This window comes from Tachysurus fulvidraco, chromosome 13 (genome assembly GCF_022655615.1).
Source record: "Tachysurus fulvidraco isolate hzauxx_2018 chromosome 13, HZAU_PFXX_2.0, whole genome shotgun sequence".
Classification (NCBI taxonomy): domain Eukaryota; kingdom Metazoa; phylum Chordata; class Actinopteri; order Siluriformes; family Bagridae; genus Tachysurus; species Tachysurus fulvidraco.
In genome coordinates, this window is record NC_062530.1 from 23,828,219 (window position 1) to 23,849,365 (window position 21,147).

Consider the following 21,147-nt stretch of genomic DNA (forward strand, 5'->3'; position numbering starts at 1 on the left):
TTTTCATCCCACAGTCTCGACAATCTGTCCAGTTAGGAGTTTGCGAGGCATAAATGACATCAGAGATGAAGCATAACAAGCCCATTCATACGTTCTTGTCCATCCTTCAGCATTCTGATCTTTATCTACTGCATTTGAGTGATGAGACATTCAAGCTTCAATCGGCGGTGCACGTTTTTATCACTGCAGTCAACATTTATGAAAAGGTTGGCAGGAAGTCAAGAACTAAAAAGGCACTGAATGAATCATGACACATGTAGATGTATCATCTTAGTCAACTTGGCAGGATATAAAAAAAAAAATAAAGAGAAAGAGAGAAAGTGTAAACATGATAAACTGCATTTTCTAAAATGGAGGTAGCACACATGCAATACCGTGACTCACCTGCAGGGTCAAAGGGCATCGAGTCACCCAGCACCCCGAACATGCCCTGCTCACTCTGCTCACGATTAGGCCAGGTGTTGTTGCGTGGCCCTGAGGGCGCCTTGTGCCCCAAGACCTCAGACATCACGCTGTCCATGTAGGTGCTGACCAACCCCAAGCTGTACAGGTCCGAGCTCAGGTCAGGCAAAGTCCACTGAGTCAGGTGACCGATGGGCGAAAGCCCTCCTGGAGGAGCCTGGGGCCACTTTCCAGGAGCCCTCTGCTGTGGGGGAAGAGCCTGGGGCTGCTGTGAGGGGAGTTGTGGTGAGACAGGTGAAGGCTGCTGGGATTGCTGTAGGAGGTGCTGGTAGTACTGCATGGTCTGTGGGGAAGGTGAAGGCTGCGCTGAGGCTTGTGGTTGTGCAGGAACTGTGGTTTGTTGCTGCTGTTTGGGTGTAGTAGGAAGCTGAGGAGGTGGTTGTTGCTGTTGCTGCTGCTGTTGTGGCTGTTGAGGCAGATTTTGAACCAATGGGATTGCAGAGTGCAGAACCGGAGCCTGTGAAGTGGGCGGGGCCACAGAGCAAAGCGGTTTCAGGTCAGCCGCATTGCTCGAGGCAACCGAGTTCCTCCGCTTGACCAACGGCGAGGCCTGCTGTGACTTGCCCATGTTAAAGCCAGACAGAAAGTCGATTACATCCTGCATTTCCTGGTCCGTAGGCAAGTTCATACCTTGCTCCTCCAGAGTTGAATCGTTGACTGCATGCTGGCTGGAGTCACCCGTAGCTGACATGGTCATCTGGAGAATCTGGGACGGCGCTTTGGGCTTTTCGTCGGCGCCGCTTGTGCTCCGAGAGGGTGTGCTAGGGATGGAGAAGCTTCCACCACTGCCGGAGCTGGACGAAGCCCTTTTGGTGAACTTGGACGTGAGCTTAGAAATGGTCTTGGGCAGGCCGCTGGAGGACTTGCTGCTGTTGCCAGGGTGGAGGTCGGCAGGGACGGTGTAATCGGAGCTGTCCCTCTGAAGCTGGATCTGAATGGTGGGAAGCGCTTGCTCCCTGAATACACACACACACACAAGACCCATATTACATTACAGAGGCCTTTACAAACCACAGCTGGCTACCTTAAAGAACAGCACACGCATCTTATCCCAAACATGAAGGGAAATTTTACAATTACAGTTAGTAATAATACAGATATTTTGTGATGTCTGCAGCTCTAAGTGTTCTGCTGGAAGCTTTTTACCTATAGAGACTGATAGCCAAAGACTTTTACGTGTGCAACCTCATAATTATACCCCAAGGAAACAGGACATATTTAAAGGAAGCAATAGAGTTCCTGAATACTGCAGCATGACTGTTTCCACCTCAGATCGATTCGGAATCGTTTAAGAAAATTAGTTTCTCCTGTCGCATGAGGGCAAAGTTTGATTTTGTTTGTGTAATATACATTTTAATAACGGGTCCCAATAACTTACAACTGTCTAACAGATTGTTTTTAACAGCAATATGAGACTCGTGTCTCAGGAACACATGAAGCAGCTCTGGCATCACAAATCTCCGTTTAAAAGGAGGCGTGGTGTATACATTTTACTCGAATATGGCTGAGATACTGAAGGATTCTGAGATATAGGACAGGAACAGTGACCTGAAACAGACACATAAATCAGCTTCCTTTCTGGCCTGGTTTCTAATCTCAGCTGAACGAGCTGAGGCAGCAGATTGCTGTGCATTTTTGGAGAAAAGTGGGATGATTATGCAGCTGCAGCTTTAAGGCTTTTCAGGACTGGAGTTGAACCGATTCTGATTTTAAGTCTGAAAATCAAAAAATTAGGAGACGGAAATGAAAAACAGGGACTGAAGCGGCTTTGTTCGGGATAAATGCGAATATTATACTTCCTGTGTGTTGTAGAACTTATTTATGTAAAGCCAAAACTAGCTAAAGCTTCACTTGACAACGAAGATACTGGTCACTGAGGTGCAAAATATCACAGCCATGTCCCTGTAAACATCTTAAAAAAAAAAAAAATGCTGTCTTGTAGCTCATAGGAAATATGTTTACACTGGAATTCATCTAGTTTCTCATCTAAACATCGCTGGCTTGCAGACTTAACGTTCATTTCATGGCATTTAAAACATGGGAATAATCTTTTATAGCACTGTTTACCCCGTCTTGATTAGTGTTTAAAAAGAAGGACATGGATGTTTACGCTTTATACATCCCCACATGTCTGATAAAAATGAAATAAAAACCTGATATTTAGAAAAGGCTTGATAATTAAACTCAAAGGTAGCCGTGCATTATTAGTGGTTTTGAAGCAGGACACAGAAGTAGAAGAATGCTCTAGTAACAGTGAAGCGAAGGATCCTACTGACTTGCGCTCTTTCCAGCGGTTGAGGTCAAACACGGTGGTGTAGAGGACGTCCACCAAGCCGAGAGTTTTCTCCGGGTCCAGACTGCGCTGCAGCAGAGACATAGTGGCCGGGTCCTCCTTCAGACACCTAACGAATTTAACGCACACTCACTCGTTTAATTCCCCACACCTCAGAGTAAAGCAGGCTGAAAAGATTTCACCAATATGAAATGTAGCTAAAAGGTGTGTATGGCGGTGTAAAAGGGTCATATCCGGTTTCATATCTACATCATCATGTTGGTTTAATCTCAGACAGTATTAACAGACAGGCTGCAGGTCTAGTTTCATAAAATGTAGAATGACATGCTTTGTAACGCATCATGAACAATTTTACATATCGTACAATAATTCGCCATCTCAACGCGGGGTGTTAGTTTCCCCTTCACGTAACATACATGGTTTTGTTCTGAAACATTAAAATGAATTACAAATGAATTACAAAATCTGAAGGTATAAACATATTAAAATACATGCTGCTAATACAAGTAGTGGGAATTATTACGTACATTTTCAAATGAACCTTAAACTCATTTACTCTTGTTATTTTTTCCCCTTCCCGTGCTCCTTGCAGTTTTTCCATCACGTATTAAACAATTCCAGTCTAACACAACACAAGTGTGTTCAGCTGTTCACGTGAGTATTGTCCTACTCTGATGAGGTCACCCGTGTGTGTTCGTGCCCAGCTGGATATTCCTGCTCGGTCAAACCAGTCTGCCCCGGTGACAGATCACTGAGTGGGCGTGGCTAAGGGGTCTGAAGACATGTCACGTTATGTTCGAACTGACCTAACATGCGTTTAAGGTGTAAGGTTTGTTTCACCCATTAACCCCTGAAAACATGCTAAAAAAATCTGACACAAAGAAAAAATAAATAAATAAAAAATTTACAAAAAAAAAAAAAGACATCCAACATGGTGCAGTATAAACAAAAGCATGTTCGCTCTTAAAAGCTATATTTTTATAGCCGAATAACGATCAGAGGGGAAAAAAAGCCTGTTTCAGATAAAGAAAAATATTTGCGCTGAGTTTTGAAGGATGTCCAAACAGACATTTTTCATAATTATAAACATTTGTACTTACCATGTGGAAGGAACCTGCACTACAACCCTGGAGCCTTCTAAGGTAATATGTGGAGCGTAAGCCTCTTTATTCTCAATCTGAGCCGTATCTACTACCACCTGCACACACAACACAAGGAGGAAAAAAATGTAAAACACGTCATAGATTTATTATTGTTTATTGTGTGTGTGTGTCTGTGTGTGCGTGTGTGTGTGTCTGTCTGTGTGCGTGTGTGTCTGCCTGTGTGCGTGTGTGTCTGCCTGTGTGCGTGTGTGTCTGCCTGTGTGCGTGTGTGTCTGCCTGTGTGCGTGTGTGTCTGCCTGTGTGCGTGTGTGTCTGTCTGTGTGCGTGTGTGTCTGTCTGTGTGCGTGTGTGTCTGTATCTATGTGTGTGGTGCGTGTGTGTCTGTGTGCGTGTGATGTGGTGCGTGTGTCTGTGTGCGTGTGTCTGTGTGCGTGTGTGTCTGTCTGTGTGCGTGTGTGTGTCTGTATCTATGTGTGTGGTGCGTGTGTGTCTGTGTGTGTTATTTTATTTCTTCTATTTTCTTCTATTTACGTGTTGAGCATTAGGTATGTTCTTTGGCTCTCTGATGTTCTCTTAAAAGGGCAATAACTTATCTAGGCTAGCAGTTAAAACCGGGGCATGAACAGGGCAAACACTTGAGGGCAATTCCACACAAATGTCGACCTGACCGAGTTGTCTGCGCCTGCTAGAAAAACAAATCCTTTTTAATTGTCCTCTACAATCACAGAGGCATGTTATTAAACTCAGTAATGCTGAGGCTGGCTAATTACTCATCTTTTATTCCCCTTTAATTCCCGTTTCGGTTCTTACGTATACATAAGCACAGAGGTCCACCAAACAAAGGGGACACTTTCAGACATCGCGTTCGTAATGCAGAAATGCCTCCACAGTGCAGAACTGAAACACACCTCAAACTCTACATTTATAATCAAATCTTATTTTTCCACGTGGCTCCTTACCTGCAAGATCACATGAGCTCTTATGCAAACTGTTTCACTGAAGCAAAGCTTGTGCAAAAACATGGCAAGTCAATATTTGGATTAAATGTGACATCCCTAACGCTGGACTGTATAAATCCTGCTTTGCTGCACTCCACAGAAGGCCACGATATGCAGCTAAGCACTTTACTAAGAGCATTTAGGCAGATCAATACTCGGAAGTATCGAATGCTGACAAGTCTTTAATCATGCAGTACATCATATCCGATCGACAGTGCCGTTTTTACTGTGAGGGTTTGTATAAACTGCGATCCGACAAAAGGCTGATCATTTTCCCTTCGATGAAATCAGACGTAGAAACTCGAGTGCCACAACGACAATAACAGTCGATCAAAACCAAAAATGTTTCTATGAATAAGAAAAAGCCAATACACGAGGCTGGGTTTCACTGAGGTACATTAGTCAAAGCACTGGCTTTCTCTCTGTGAGAACGTTCTCTGACGCATGTAGGGAGTTCTTTGAAAGAGACAGAGTGCTGCGGGAGGGAGCTGCGTTTCCTGTCGGACAGGAAGTGCTCTATTGTTATTTATAGAGCAGGTGTATCCTCACAACCCAAATGACCCTGACTCCCTGAGGTGCTCTCTCTCACACACACACACACACACACACACACACACACACACACACACACACACACACACACACACACACACACACACACACACACAGAGAGAGAGCAGGAAATCTGATTAGAGCTTTTAGAAAGGTAATTTGAGTGATTTCTTAAATAAACTTTTTATATTCAAGAGGCCTCAAAAAACTGCAAATATACTTTCTACACTATGGAGCTATTATTAATATGAAGAAGGGTCACAGACGCACACAATGGATGCAAATATAGTAGTAACAGAAACACTTGCAATAAAAAGAGCAGTGTGTGTTTGTGTGCGCGTGTGTGTGTATTTGTGTATGTATGTATGCATCTCTGTGTGTGTATATATGTATCTGAGTGTGTGTGTTTATCTGTGTGCGTGTGTATTTGTGTATGTGTGTGTATGTATGTATCTCTGTGTGTGTGTATGTATCTGTGTGTGTGTGTGTATGCATCTGTGTGTGTGTGTGTGTGTGTGTGTGTGTGTATATGTATGTATCTCTGTGTGTGTATGTATCTGTGTGTGTGTGAGTATCTGTGTGTGTGTGTGTGTGTGTGTGTGTGTGTGTGTGTGTGTGTGTGTGTGTGTGTTATCAGTCAGTCGTGTTCTCAGTGAACACTATCTGCAATCTCTGGAGCTGTAAATATTTAGATCAGTGCTCAAACCCAAATATAATAAATCTATACACTCCGAGCTCCTGTGCTTATTTTACACAGAACTTTACAGTCCGTTGGTTTCCCTGTTGTTATTCTCAACACCACTGGATTTTTGACAGGAAAAAATGTTTTTTTATGTATAAACTATATCTTATTCGTCCATTTCCATAGCTGCAGATGATACAGTGGAGACAAATGGATTTGTGGGTGTACATTTACACAGAACGATTTACATTTACAGCATTTGGCAGAGGGCCTTATCGACTTACATTTTATATCATTTTTATACAACTGAGCAATTAAGGGTTATGAGCCTTGCACTGAGGCTCATCAGTGGGCGCTTGGCGGATTCAAACTCACGACCTTCTTATCGATGGCCCAACACCTTGACCACTACGCATCTCAGAATATATATAATATATACGGGGCGTAAGGACTCAGTGGACTGCCAAAGAACCAGTTAACCTTCATCTACTCAGCTGAACGTTTGGACTTCATCAGTATAAATAAGTGTGATACAAGTGTTCGCGCTCTCCTCTCACCAGTCCAGCCTGTCCGAACAGCAGCTGTACGGCGGTTTTGCAGGCCCCCCTCCATGTGGAGGGACACACCAGGTTCAACACCTCAGTCACAGGCGAGTCATCACGAGGAGACACGCCGTTCTGCCCCGAAGCCTCCTTAAAGAGCTGTAACATGGTGTGCTAGAAAGAAGAAAAAAAAGTCAGGTAACTTAAACTGTCAAGGAACTTTATACACTCTTATGATACGTCTAAGACAGGGGTCGGCAACCTTAAACACTCAAAAGAGCCATTTGGACCAGTTTACCACAGAAAATATACCACAGGGAGCCACAAAATTCTTTTGACATCTAAAATGAAGAGAACGCTGCATATATCGTTTTTTACCTTTATGGAAAGTATAGAAAAAACTGTAGTGTGTTGCATTTATGAAATCAATTAACTGCTACCGAGTAAACGCAATTTTATTTCTGCAAGCAAACAAAAATATTTTGAACAGTTTGAACTAACCTGAAGTAAAAAGATGCTGGGTTGAAGGTTACTTTCAAATAAAATGTTTAATATATAATTGAGTCCTTCGTATTCATGACCAGGGCTCTCAAGTTTTGAAGACAGGCAAGCATGACATCTCCACCCCTCCCTTTTTATCATTGGATGTTGGGTTAAATCTTTCCCAGATAATGCTATTTTCTGATTGGCTATTGTGTAGCGTCGTTTTTGATTGGCTGATAAGTGTCAGGCTCGACTAAGAGATGAGATGCGCTTGATTCCTGCCCAGTTCCACAGAGACAGCGGTGCGGACTGATACATTTTGGGCGCTGCGGCTTATTAAATATATGATCGTTTTTCTGCATGAGAATACGATGTGCGGCGGGAGAGCGGGAGAAAAGACCGAAATGCGTGACTGTCACTCTCAATGTGTGGCACTTGACAGCCATGCATGACAAAAAATTAAACTTGCCGGCTGCAGCAAACCAAAAATGCGCCTGCTTCTGTGTGTCAGATTTCGCAAGTCGGCGGTTATGACGCATATTTTGAATAAATAAATAGATTAAATAAATAAATAAATAAGCACGGTTTATTTTAATGTTACAAGAGCATCATGATCTTATAATTTAGAATTGCATTTTTAAAAAAATAACTAACACAAATAAAAAATTTAAATTAAATATTTATTTTCCAAATCTACAGGAAGCCGCAGCAGAGGGATGAAAGAGCCACTTGCGGTTCCGGAGCCGCGGGTTGCAACCCCTGGTCTAAGAGAATCAAAGGCACTGGTAAAATTTCTGCAAGTTAGGAAGAAGATCCTCATGTTTAGCATCACAATGTTTTAGCATTTCCTCAAAAGACAGTTTTTTCAGTGTTTAGGTTAATAAAAAGTGGAAAATACAAACCACAAAAAAAAAAATATTGATGATTAAAAAAGAAAAAAAGTTTTGTTTTTTTTTGCCTCGATACACTGCAGTGTATCAGCTCTAAACACACACACACACACACACACACACACACACACACACACACACACACACACACACACACACACACACACAAACTTTCCTCTTGTATAGTAAAAAGTGGCTTTACGTTTTTCTTAACTGACAGGTGTCTAGTTTTATTCGTGACGAGCTTTTCATTAAATTTCCGTGTGTAACAGACAGGCATAGACGATTTACACTCGAGAGTATAAACCGCATGTAAAATCACAGCAATCTATCAGATTATGATTAAAAACAATTAACCCGAGATTCAAGAATCAGCACGTTTCACTGTGAATACATTTGCAAAAACTAAGAAGCTCTCGTTGAATGCGATTTCTGAAAAGTAATTAATTTAATACAAAAAAAAAAAAAAAAAAGTTTTTTAACCGGGATGTTTCCTTGAAACAGTTTTTGATTTAAACATGCAAGATTATAATACAAGTAGTTTCCCATACTTGTTAACTACAGTGCAAGATAAAAGCAAAATTCTGAATTCTCAAACATGTTTTGGCTAAAAAAAAACAAAAAACTAATAATTAACTGGTTAGCTAAAACTTCACTTTGAAAGAATCTGCGAAAGAACGAATGGAAAAACTCTTTTTTTTGGGGGGGGGGGGGGTGATTTATCCAGGGGACGTCTGCAAGCAGGAAAAGACTCGTAGGAATTTGTTAGAGTCGAATCCGGGACAGGACGGGATCGCAGTGTGGCTGCTCGGGTTTCCGTCTTCTTTTTCTGATTTAAAGCGCATGGCAGTGTTGTAATGTAACGGAGTACAAATACTTTGTTACTGTACTTAAGTAGAAATGTCACGTATCTGTACTTTACTTCACTATTTAAATTTATGTCAAATTTCACTTTTACTCCACTACATTTACTAGATAAAATGTAAACTTTTACTCCGTTATATTCACACTAAGCATCTTCGTTACTACAAAATAAAAATCAGCAGAAATGTGTGCGACTGCAGTAAGGGAGGTTTGGCGAATCACTGCTCCTAGATTGCATTACGCGCTCTGCACGCTGTACGGAGAAGCACAGGTACGCCCACCGTGCACGCGCAGTCAGAGCCACAAAGACGGCAACCAAAAGCAGTGAAATGTCACTATTCTTATTACAAGAGTTGTAGCACAAACAAAATATTAATGCAAACAATCCATTTAATACTAAATAAAAATAACACATTGATTTGGATTCATTGGACACACAGTTTGTAGAGAATGCACACATGATTTAATTCAAGACTGGCATCATTACATCATGCATAAAATTTTGGTGTCCACTTTTGCCATTTAATAACACCATAACTTTTGGCTTACTATGTAGTCATATAATATATCATATAAAACTCTTCTTGTTTTAAATTCTCACTGAGGGCTAAAACCCCTAAAGATGCCCCTGCTCTTATGCCTACTGAAAATCACTGAAATTTTACTTTTACTTCAAATACTTAAGTACATTAAATATCAGAAAATGACTTTTGATACTTAAGTACAGTATATATCAGATACTTTAAGACTTTTACTTGAGTAATATTCTAAAAGGTAACTTTCACTTCTACCAAAGTCTTTTTCTAGTGCGATACTTGTACTTTTACTCAAGTAATGCTTTCTAGTACTTTATACAACACTGGCGCTTGGATCCGACGATAAGAGATCGTTAGAGGGTGAGTACCAGATCTATTATATTCTCTATATGCAGAGTGAGTTCAGGACTTGAGAATCGAGAAGAGAACATGCGGTGAAGTGTGTGTACCGTTTTGAGTTTGAGGTTGTCGGCGGCCGACTCGTTGAAGGAGACTCCTTTGAGGAAGTGTGAGCCGATTTGCAGGGGGATTGTGGGTAATTCGCACTGGAGTGGCTGAGATGTGGTCTGCATTCTGCCTGCCTGCAGAGCCTCAGCCTCACTACAGCAACCCTACACACACACACACACACACACACACACACACACACACACACACACACACACACACACACATTTTCTCTCATATATAAATCTAAACAGTTAAAGAAAGTATTAACACCCTCACACATGCAGTTAAACACACATTAACTCAATAGTTCATACCTGTAAGGCAGCTTCTATAGCTTTGGGTTTCAGGTGAAAGCCTCCTTTTAGAGCGTACTCACAGTGACCCAGAGAGTCCAGCGCAGATCTGTATGCCTGTATACAGACACAATTTAAAGCATCTGTGAGTATTTTTTCGTGAAGAAATAAAAAGAAAAAACCCACGCAAAAGCCTCTGATGTTTCTGTGCTGTTTCGAGTCACCTTGACATCCATTTAGCAGTAAAGCAAAATCAGTGCCGTGTCGATTTTGTAAGTATTTGTACATACGGATCATCGGATGCTTACAAAGTGATGGGCAGAAGTCATCAGCCAATCAGAACAAAGAAAGAATAAGAGTATGAGATTGCGCTATAACTGCCTTGTCTGATTAGAAAGCCTATGTCCTTTAATATGACTGGAAACCAGTAAATGACAAAAATCTGAATAATTTTTATTGTGGAATTTGCACCTTTACCCAGTTGTCTGTTCAACCTGTGTGTGATTTTTATCGCTTCGTGTTTTAGCTAACGTGCTAAAACCATCATGTTTTTTAATCGTTTCAGAATAAAAGATTATAGAATCCAACAGACAGAAATCACTATTCAGGATAAAGCATATTCTGAAAGTGTGACAGTTGTGTTCTCTAAGCTGTTTTTTATTTGTATTGTGGGCAAATTCACCCAAATCGATCGGCGTTAGTGATGTATGATGCTATCTCCAACAGTGAACCTACACAAAAGGTTCTGAGAGTTTTGCTCTTTTACCTGGTGCTCAGTGACCTTGACCTCAGAGAAAGTGTCTGAAAGCAGGTTTGTCCATAACATAGCCAAGGTGCATCGCTTGCTATAACTGTGTCTAAAGGGTAACTGTGTGTCAGCATTTAATTCTTAAAAACCAAACAAACGAGCTGTTGCTGGAGGTCGGACCTGCAGAGCGCTGTTTATCTTCAGGTTGAGCTCTTTGAGCTGCTGGTCAGGGAGAGAAGGGCTGTGGGAGCAGAAGAGCTGCTGCACCTGAAAACCAGCCAGACAGCCGTCACGGCCTCGCTCTCGAAGACGCGCCGTTGCCTGAAGAACAAACAAAACAAACACACACACAGTGAAATAGAATATCAGTGGGGCCAAATGTGGGCAAATTAGCATCATTTCATTTAGCTATGCCACCTTGACTTTCATTACTTGCCAAGATCCCAATTTGCAGTTCATTACTCAGCAAATTCATAGTTAACTGCTTTAAATACTACTCAAAATCACTTAAAAAACAATCACGACATCACACTCCAGACAAGGACGGACCTATAGACCTAAAACAATTATTAATCGACATTATCGTCTGTAGTACGGTTAATCTTAGTGTCCAGGGAGTGCGCTGTGTGCCTTGACTACCAGCTCCAAATCCAATAACACCCAATGACATTTCTAATTCAATACAGAGAAACAGATGACCTTAAAGTCATGTCAGCTACGGGTCACACTTCACCAGTTCTCTGAAAGGGCAAAAGAGCTCCATGAAGCTCTTTTAATCAGCAAAAACCTCCTTTTTCTGTGACACAAAGATGGCTCGTCCGAGCGTAAGGGTTTCATTAGAAACAGCTGTTTTTTTTCTGTTTGCTCTGTATTATACTGCTTACGTGAGCGACGGTGAGCTGATCTAGCATTCGTAATTTGTACTGCTGGAAATAAATGGGAAGAATTTACATTGTGGCATTTGCTGGAAATTCAGACACAACCCTCTGGACTATGTGGAATGTCAGTTGGCCTTTAGCAAGGACTGAAATGAAATGTAGCTCTAGCAAAGCGCCTCTGATCAGACAAACAAATGGATCCTATAAGGCAAATTCCAGGTTGTTTTTCCCTCATAGACTCCCATTTTTTCCCCAGTCCCCACCCACTATCAGATGACTGCCTGGAACCAGGGAGGGTGAGACAAGCACTGCTCATGTTACAGCACAGTGCAGCTAAAGAGACAGAGAAAAGTGCAATCTGACATCCTCGTCACACACGAGCTTGAGGATGCACCTGATTGGCTAAGGACACTGTGACTGAGGGTGAGAGAATAACATCCCTCCCAACCAGACCACATGCCCAGTGTTGCTATCTTCATGGACTACTGAATAAGGTTTTGGACTACGGATGAAAATATTCTGAATCAATGATGCATTTAATCAATCATGATGGCGTCCAGCTAGGTCTAGTGAGTTCTGCCAGTTCTGTAAAATGTCCTGAGGTCAAAAGTAAAACTAATCCCTGCACTGAAAACTAAACAAAACAAAAAACTGTCTTAACTCTATTCAAGACTACGGATAAGTCCACAACAATCCTGACTCTTAAAACTTGTGGTCTTTCTGAAATGATCAGTAACAAATGTTCATTCTGATGAAAGCCAACTTTTCAGGTCAGCTGCCAGCGATTATTCGTTAAACGTTTTCAGATGAGAATCGAGGAGTTCTTACGCAAGATGATTTCAGCAGCGTCGCGCTGCCTGCATCTGTACGTGTCTTGGCAGTAACTGACAGTGTGTATGCACTGCGTACCTCTGCTGCACCTTTCCACGACCGTGCCGCCTCGTCCAGCTCGCTGAGAGCTCCAGGCTGACTGCGAGCCCCTGTGCAGCGCTCCTGCACCTGTGCCAGCGCCTCGGCCAGGCACGACTGTGCCACCGGCTGAACTTTCTGCAGAGCCTGAGACAGGAACTGGAAATGAACTTGCATCACAGTCAGAAAGCAGCGGCCCAGTACCTGAGAGAAGAAAGAAAAACAACAAAAGAACCAGATGAAGCAATTGTAGCTTCGTGTTTAAGAGCGTCACTGAATCTGCTTAGCTCCATTCATGGATCGGATTCTGAACGAAATAAAACCTCCTTTGAAAATGAACATTTACAAAGCTTGTATTGCGTGCTGAAAATGAACAACAGTGTTTAGCATCTAACGATTCTCTACAAGACAAGATCGAGTATAAACATAACTGTGTATGTGTACAATCATGCTTCGAGAGCTCTGCTTTCTTCACATCACGACAATTCCGACTCCCAAATCACTGCAGCTATTGATCGAGTGTAAAGAAGAGCTCATCACCTGGATCGGGTACCTTGAGCGCATCGATAAAGCAAAAAATATAAGGAAAGGTTGGAGTACTTAAACTACATAGTGATATTTACAGACGTGATGTTTATAGCGGCTTTATAGTGGCTGAAAGGAATATGTACTGAGGTGTTCGACTTGGTCAATTAAGCCACAAATAAAGTTTGCATCGATTAAAATATGCTGCATTAGTGCACATTAGATCACATAGGATAAAAATACGATAAATAAAACCACTAAATGAAATATAATATATCTAAAAGTACAGAAAGTGTATTGGATGAGATTTCAGTCCAAGAGACCACTAATAACTGCTCTGTGAGCTGTTATATTTTCTGTTACAGGTAATCGTACTCTTGCCACAATTCATTTGTCCTCCATTATGAAGGATTCTGGCTCGTTTTCACAGACACACACTCGAGCCTGTGCCCCATTACCTGTTATATTAAAATCAGCCAAACTAACATCACGATCGGCTCTTTAAGTCGGAGTGTTCGGAATTTCTCGACATCTGATAGCTTTAGTGAAAAATAAAAAACCGCAACCACATAAAAAAGGTCTTTGATAATAAGGAGGAAGAAATCTGGCTAGGAATTACCCGTGTCCTTATTATTTAGACAGATATCATATGACGAGGGGATTTTTTTTTTATTTATTCAGGCTGAGAGATGAATGCCTGCTCATTCAGATTGTTCGCACCTCGACTCAGTAACACACCAGCATACAGAAGCGCGAGACAAATTGAATTATTCAGTAATTGTCCTCGATTCAGAGTCATGGTGGATCCAACACATCCTGAAAACAAGCAGGACAGTGTGCCAAAGAGCATCTCTCTCACACACGCAGCCAAAAACAAGCTATAAGGCATATTTTTGGTATGAGAGAAGAAACAGAAAGGAAGGAACTGCTCAAGATCAAACCCTGGACCCACCACCATGACCTAACGTATGACCGCGCTGTCCGTCACAACGGAAATACACACAAAGGTTTAAGAAAAAACATGATGTAACCGCTGCTGCTACGGTATTACTGTAAACTTAGACTCATGTATTGACATTTTTGCATTTTATATGAATGGATACTTGAAATAAAGAAATTACACTCGCACGTACAAGCTGAATTAAAACAACGGATATTTGGGATCAAAATGATGAATGGGTTTGTGTGTGTTCCGGGGTCTCCGTAACCGTGACGTCGATGTTCAGTAGAGCTAAATTTAGATGTTTGTCACTGCAAAAACCTATTCAGGATCTCAGGAAGACATTTGAACATTTGCTCTGGAGAAAAAAAATTGATAATAAACTATTAGGCTGCTTCTTACTTCCTAACGCTGACTTTCAAATGCTAGAATGCAGGTCCTTCATCATGAAAAGTTGCCACTTCCACATTTCCTGAGCTGAAAATATGACATGATATCTGCATTATATCACAGAGGCTTAATACACACTTGTAATGTGTGCTTTCGCTCAATCACCAAGGAGTAGTGTTTCTTTTTTAGCTAACGACTCGAGGATATTAGCATTGTTATTAGCTTGTCCTAGGTATCCAGGCTACCCCCTTTAACCCAAATCCAACCCCTTAGGAATGGTGGAAGTACTAAAGAATAATAAAATCTTTCAAAGCTGTTTTTTAAACCTCCCAGAACAGATGCATGTACTTAGAGGAGAGCACTAACTGCTATATCTGTACAACTCAGACATCGTCGGGGTAAAACGTTGCAGCAAAGTACCGTATATCCTGAGAACTGTTGCTCCTGAATGTTAACAGCACTCTGTTACACTTCTCATGCAGACCTCAGGCACTTAAGATCTTCTGCCTTAATAGGGAATCTCAGCTTCCCTTCCATCCGTCCTACCGAGAAGGCCAAGGCCAGAGTGTAAAACACTACGACTGAACACAGAATTTGAGATAAGCCTCGATTCGGCCAGCAGCTCCATGTGTTAGCGGATCATGTGATGCATCACTTTGCTCACAAACATCTCAGATTTCCTTTATAATTGACTCTAGTGTTCCACCGCCCTGCAACACACACTACAAACAGAGAAGTTTGTGCTGAGTGATTCACAAGTATAAATAAAGAGCGAGACAAAAACACACTGACATTTTACTTTCCACTAAGCAGCGTGGAAGAGAAGACACAAAACAACATGACGCCGCATCCCCTCTTCGCCAAACGAGGCCCGGGTGTTTTTTTTTTATTTTCCACAGGTGCATGCTGAAAATACCTGCAGGCTGAGTTGTAAAAAGCAGAAATATTTGCCCCCTCCCCCTCGTAGCAGCCGACAGGAAAAACACAGCTGTGCTAGTTTCGGTAGCACACAGAGCATGACCCCAAGAACGGAGCTCGAATAATGGACCCAGACCGGCTTAGTTTAGTTTAGTCTTATATATTAAGAGCCTGGAAAATCTATCAGATTTCAGAGGAAAGGTCAATAATGAGCTGCCAGTAGGGAGCACAAACAAAACCTTCACTGCATCACTGGATGAGGATCGCTAACATGATGTGTATTAAAATCTTTGAAACACTTGGCCTTTAACTGATTAGTAAATAAAAAAAAAGGTACACTGTTAAACTGTAGAGGCAGGAAAATGTCACACTGCCTTCAATGAAGGATCAATGGTGTGGAAACGAAGGCCACACGTCATCCACCAAAACCTAACAGAATAAACCACGCCTCCTCACTGAAACTGATAGCTATATGCCACACCTCCTCACGAAACTGACAGCTATAAGCCACACCTCACTGAAACTGACAACTATAAGCCACCCCTCCTCACTGAAACTGACCTCTATAAGCCATGCCTCCTTCACTGAAACTGATAGCTATATAGCTATAAAGCTATAATATTTTGTCCAGAGCACGGAATTGCGTCACGGATATTCGGGTGATGTCACATGCTCATATCCACTCGCCTCCAAAAGTATTGGCACCTCAGCATACCGGCCTTTGGGAATACTTGCTCCGACAAGCCAACATCAACATTTGTCACAACAAACTTTACAAATGAAGTTTTTCTTTTAAAATAAATTACCTTTTTTTTTTACTTCAGCAAACCAAAACTTTTCGTTTGGGGTGTCACTATGTTTAAACTGAATGTGCATCATAATGAGACACACCTCCATGCTGCAGAGCTTGATATCCTTTCTGAAACCGACTGCCTCTTGTACTACACACATCAGAAGTAAATCTGTGGCTTATCAGAAGTAACTCTTCCCTCTATCATGGACACTTACACCACACGCTGCATCCGCAAAGCCAACAACATTGTCGATGACCCCACACACCCCTCACACACACTCTTCACCCTCCTGCCGTCTGGAAAAAGGTACAGAAGCGTTCGGGCCCTCACGACCAGACTGTTTAATAGTTTCTTCCTACAAGCCATCAGACTTCTCAATAACTGAACTGTACTGTACTGAGCACAACATACACACACATCATCTGTATGGACTGCACAGACCCACACAAAACACACACACTGACACATCAAACTGTTTACATGCTGCTTACAATCCTTCAAACTGTTTACATGCTGTTTTGCACAAACTGTCCAACATTTCAGCCGTTTTTGCACATATTGTACAACATCTCAGCCATTTTGCACATACTATACAATATTCCAGTCATTTGCTGTTTTTTGCACAACTATATATTATCCCAAGGACCTGCTGCTAAGAAACAGTGTTCATTCTAACGTTACTGCATGAAATATTGTTTGAACATTCAGTATGCACATACAGCATTTACACTGGTCGGTCGGTGCTGGTTCTGTTACTGTTTATTTTCTTTTGTGTATAGCATTTTTTGTACTTTTTGTATTGTCTTGTAACGTTTTGTCTACACTGTCTTTTGTCCTGCACTGTCTTGTCTGTCTTGTCCTGCACTGTTTGCACCAGGTTGCACAGTTGCACTTTATGTGGCTAAAGAACTATTCGGACGGGATTAGTTTTACGTGGGGACGTGGGGGTAAAGTAATTATTACCAGAGCTTCTCGGTAATCATTACGGACAATGTCAGTAAAGATTATGGCGACTTTTACCTTCTGTAAAAAGGTCCAGAAAAATTACCTCAGGTAATACTAATCCCGTCCGAATAGACCCGCTGTAAATATGTACGGTAAAATTCCGTCATTTCCTGTTTAAAAGTAGTTTTTGGCACGTTTTGCAAGCATGGAGGCGCTTGAAACAGGAAGCAACGTCATACGCACATGACGACAAGGAGGTTACTGTGGTGCTTAAAGCAAGTTACCCCTCCCACTTCTGCTAGTTTTACTGAGATGTCTTGTCCCGTGCGAATTGGCCAATTAATATTACATACGTCCTGAGGTAAAATTGCATTACTCCACGTCCCCACGTAAAACTAATCCCATCCGAATAGAGCTTATGACTACTTACTAAGTCCTTAGCCCTGTCTTTGTTTTATGTAGCACCCTGATCCTGGAGAAACGTTGTCTCGTTTCGCGACTGCAACAGCTATATGTGGTTGAAATGACAATAAAAGCTTCTTGACTTGACTAAACAGCTTGCAGATCTGCTCTACTTGTAAAAATCTGTCAAAATATTCCAATTTGAGATTTTTTTTGCACAGTGCTGATCAAGATGGGAAAGTGTTTTCTGCATGGAAAATCCCAGCTAGGAGAAGACACCTTATACTCAGGCAAGATGGTGTTATATACTTCCTAGTTCTTCTTCCCTGCAGATAATAGAAGTGTTTAATTTAGACAAAAGTACTATCGAGTATCCCGGGGGAGGTGGGGAAAACCCGACTTCAGACCCTGCCAAGAGCACGGCAGCTTTAGTGCAACCCAACACCTCCAACCCCACACAGCGCAGGCTTCCCTTGAACAAAAACAACAAAAACAAGACACTCAGAAATTCCACACCGTCCTCGTCCAGTGTGTGTGTGAAGGTGTGTGTGTGTCTTCTGCCTGTCAGGAATTCTGTTTCCTGTGGTTAGCTCCTGAGCACAGCAGACAGCAGGCTATTAAACCACAGCATTTTCATGCATATTTGGTGGCTGAGTCACACGAAGCAGAAATAAACATAAATAAACATGAATAAAAATAATTTTAAGAGAGAAAGTGTGAGCCGTCAGTTTATTTAAAAGATTATTCAGAGAGGAATAGCCTCGTTTGACTTCTCCGAAATTAACATTTGTACCATGTTTGCTTAGTAAATTCTATTAAATAGTGAACGTTCCTGAACGATCAGAAATGATGTAGGATTCCATGTCTATGGCTGACCCTGTGCTCTGACCCCAGGCTCATAATAACCTGGGACATGCGAAGCCTTTCGCTGCATGTCATACTTGCATGTGACAAAAAATGTGAATTTAAATTTTGAACCCTCGCTCTCTCTCGCTCGCTCACCCAATCCCCTTCCCTCATTCTCTTTCCCCCATCACTCTCTCTCTCCTTCTCACTCTCTCTCGCTCTCTCATCCTCTCTGCCTCACTCTTCCTTTCCCTCATCCTCTCCCTCACTCTCCCTCACCCCCCTCATCCTCACTCTCCCCGCTCTCTCTCCCCTCACACTCACTCACAGTCTCTCTCTCCATCCTCACCCTCTCTCTCTCCCCCTCATCCTCTCTCTCTTTCTTTCCCTCATCCTCTCTCTCTCCCTCACCCCCCTCATCCTCACTCTCCCCCGCTCTCTCTCCCCTCACACTCACTCACAGTCTCTCTCCACCCCTCACCCTCTCTCACTCTCTCTTTCCCCCTCACCCTCTATCCCAATCTCTCTCTCTCGCATTTCTTGTAAAAGGGACTTGGAGAGAGTGTAACTCCTCTCGTCCTGAAGACTTTCCTGAGCTGTGGAACTTCACAAAGCATCAAGACTGTGATAAGAAAATGTCACCATGTCACGACTCTTACATGCTTTTACTTGGTTAAACGAATCATTATAAAGACCTGTTTGTTTTTATTAGTCTTAGATTATGGCGAGTGTCTGCAGTACAAATTCCTGTGTGTGAGCTGTTGCTATAGAGACAATAACATATCAGAACGAGCACATTAATGTAACCACTGCTCATGTTACAGACAGAGCGATTGTCTGAAACGGTGAATACCAACAAAAAAAAAGACGACACTTCTTCTGACTTCAGATTAACCCTTGAACTGTCTCTATTAACCTGATGGTATAAGAATAATTAGCACACACTCAGAGGTTTATCTGATGCTATAATAACTAAGCAACATGCTACAGTTATAAAGTAACTTTAACATCGACAGCAAAACAAACAAACAAATATAACTGTCTTAGTTTCCAGTGAGAAATCTCCATTTCAAATTTAGCAGGAAGGTAAGCAGCACTAACGCGGCCCTAACTGAGGTCTCGCTTTCACTCCTCACCACAAGATGACCTGCTTTACGGATTGTGGTGTGCGGCCTTCCTGCTCTGGGCACCGACCACATCCGAATCCAACCAGGGCACGGTCCTCCTTCCATCATAAAAGACCGTATTTAAACTCGTTCAAGCCAACGAGCTAAACTCCGTCTATTCGGCTTTGGGAAAACACGAACGCGGCTTAACCTCAGGAACAAGCGGCAAGACCGAGGAGAGTTTAACGCCGTCCTAAAGAGGAAAAATAACCTGCGCCAATGACTTATTTTGAACAAGAATTCTTTTGTAAGGAGCTTAACTGAATTTCCAATAAATCAGACGAAACCTGTGTTTTGAACTTAACCGAATGAAGTTAAAAGAAACAGAGCTTGGCTTTGACTCGGAAATCTACTTCTCCACTAATTCTTGAGTCTTGCACAAGTTTCTTTTCCTTTTTTTCCTTCCTTTTTCTTTCTACATGCTGAAAATGATTTAAAACCTAAATCTGCCAAGGGTCATATTTGATCATAGAATTTCATAGGAAAGTCTGTCCGTGTCTGTAGAAAAGTCTGAACATCCAAAAGAAGGACAAACTGAGCGATATTTTTTCCACGCTTCCTCTGTGCCAGCAAAAACTTTCTGCTCTGAAAACTTTTCAGTAGCGAACACTCTTAGGGTGCTTACAGACCACGACGAGAGACAAATCTGCTTTGCACCTTGGTGCTGCGTTCATGCAAAATCAACTCTGACCCAGTTTACACTGCTCTTCGGTTCACACTGATTTCCCCATGTTGGCAGTAAACAAGGTAAAAATGATGCGTTGTAACTTAGTGGTGTTGCGTGTAATTACAGCTGCCCCGAGTCGAATTTTTTACGGATTTTATTTCTTCACACGTAGCTGGCATTTCTTGCACCTCTGCTACAGATCAAACCCACTGTGTTTCAGGTAGAAGTTGCACCACATAATTTCCGGCCTAATAACAACAGATTTTAAGCAAGTCTTCTCAACTAACCGCTAATTTCTTTCTTAGGTTTTTTTTAATTTTTTTTTTAATGTTGTGACGATTAAGAATCGATGAGAGAGTGGACAGTAAATACAGAACATAAGAGTGAGTCTGTGCTGTAAAGTAATAAGCCTTAAAGTACTTCTTCAATCCTTTTAAATCTGCTTTAGGTCAGTTAACGTACACCTTATTTTTTTTATCAATAACCTAAATAAAACATGGGAGCTGGTGGGAGGAGGGGGGCAGCTAAAGAATTTACAACAGAGCTCAATTAAAATGTCACATGATACCAATAACAATGTACTAGAACACACGACAGATTTTTGCGATACTTATTATTTAAATATCTAGATTGCGATTTTGAAGAGACGCCGTTCTTCGGCATGGTAATAAAAGGGAACAGCTCTCCCACACGTTTCACATGAACATGAAGTTTGACATTATTACACATAAATGGAAATAACTTACAAAACGTCAAGCAGAACCTCCCTGATCACTAGTGTCAGCATGATTGCTCAGCAAATAATCTAAGTAGTAAGCTATACTTTCAAGAAGTGGCCAAATCAACACGTCAAAGATGATTCATCTTTTCT

At 41.8% G+C, this 21,147-nt stretch overlaps 1 protein-coding gene across 3 annotated transcripts in view; it reads right to left on the reverse strand.

The window, feature by feature from the left end:
- The window catches only part of garre1 (granule associated Rac and RHOG effector 1), a 52,962-nt gene that overhangs the window by 4,835 nt on the left and 26,980 nt on the right, over positions 1 to 21,147 (reverse strand). For all 3 annotated transcript variants that reach the window (XM_027161397.2, XM_047822552.1, XM_047822553.1), the window contains exons 3-10: positions 12,684 to 12,887; positions 11,077 to 11,217; positions 10,170 to 10,265; positions 9,855 to 10,016; positions 6,648 to 6,806; positions 3,856 to 3,953; positions 2,739 to 2,864; positions 385 to 1,418 (exon numbers count right to left, since the gene is read on the reverse strand). In XM_027161397.2, the coding sequence (XP_027017198.2) occupies positions 385 to 1,418; positions 2,739 to 2,864; positions 3,856 to 3,953; positions 6,648 to 6,806; positions 9,855 to 10,016; positions 10,170 to 10,265; positions 11,077 to 11,217; positions 12,684 to 12,887 (2,020 nt within the window). The remainder of the gene's footprint in view (positions 1 to 384; positions 1,419 to 2,738; positions 2,865 to 3,855; positions 3,954 to 6,647; positions 6,807 to 9,854; positions 10,017 to 10,169; positions 10,266 to 11,076; positions 11,218 to 12,683; positions 12,888 to 21,147) is intronic.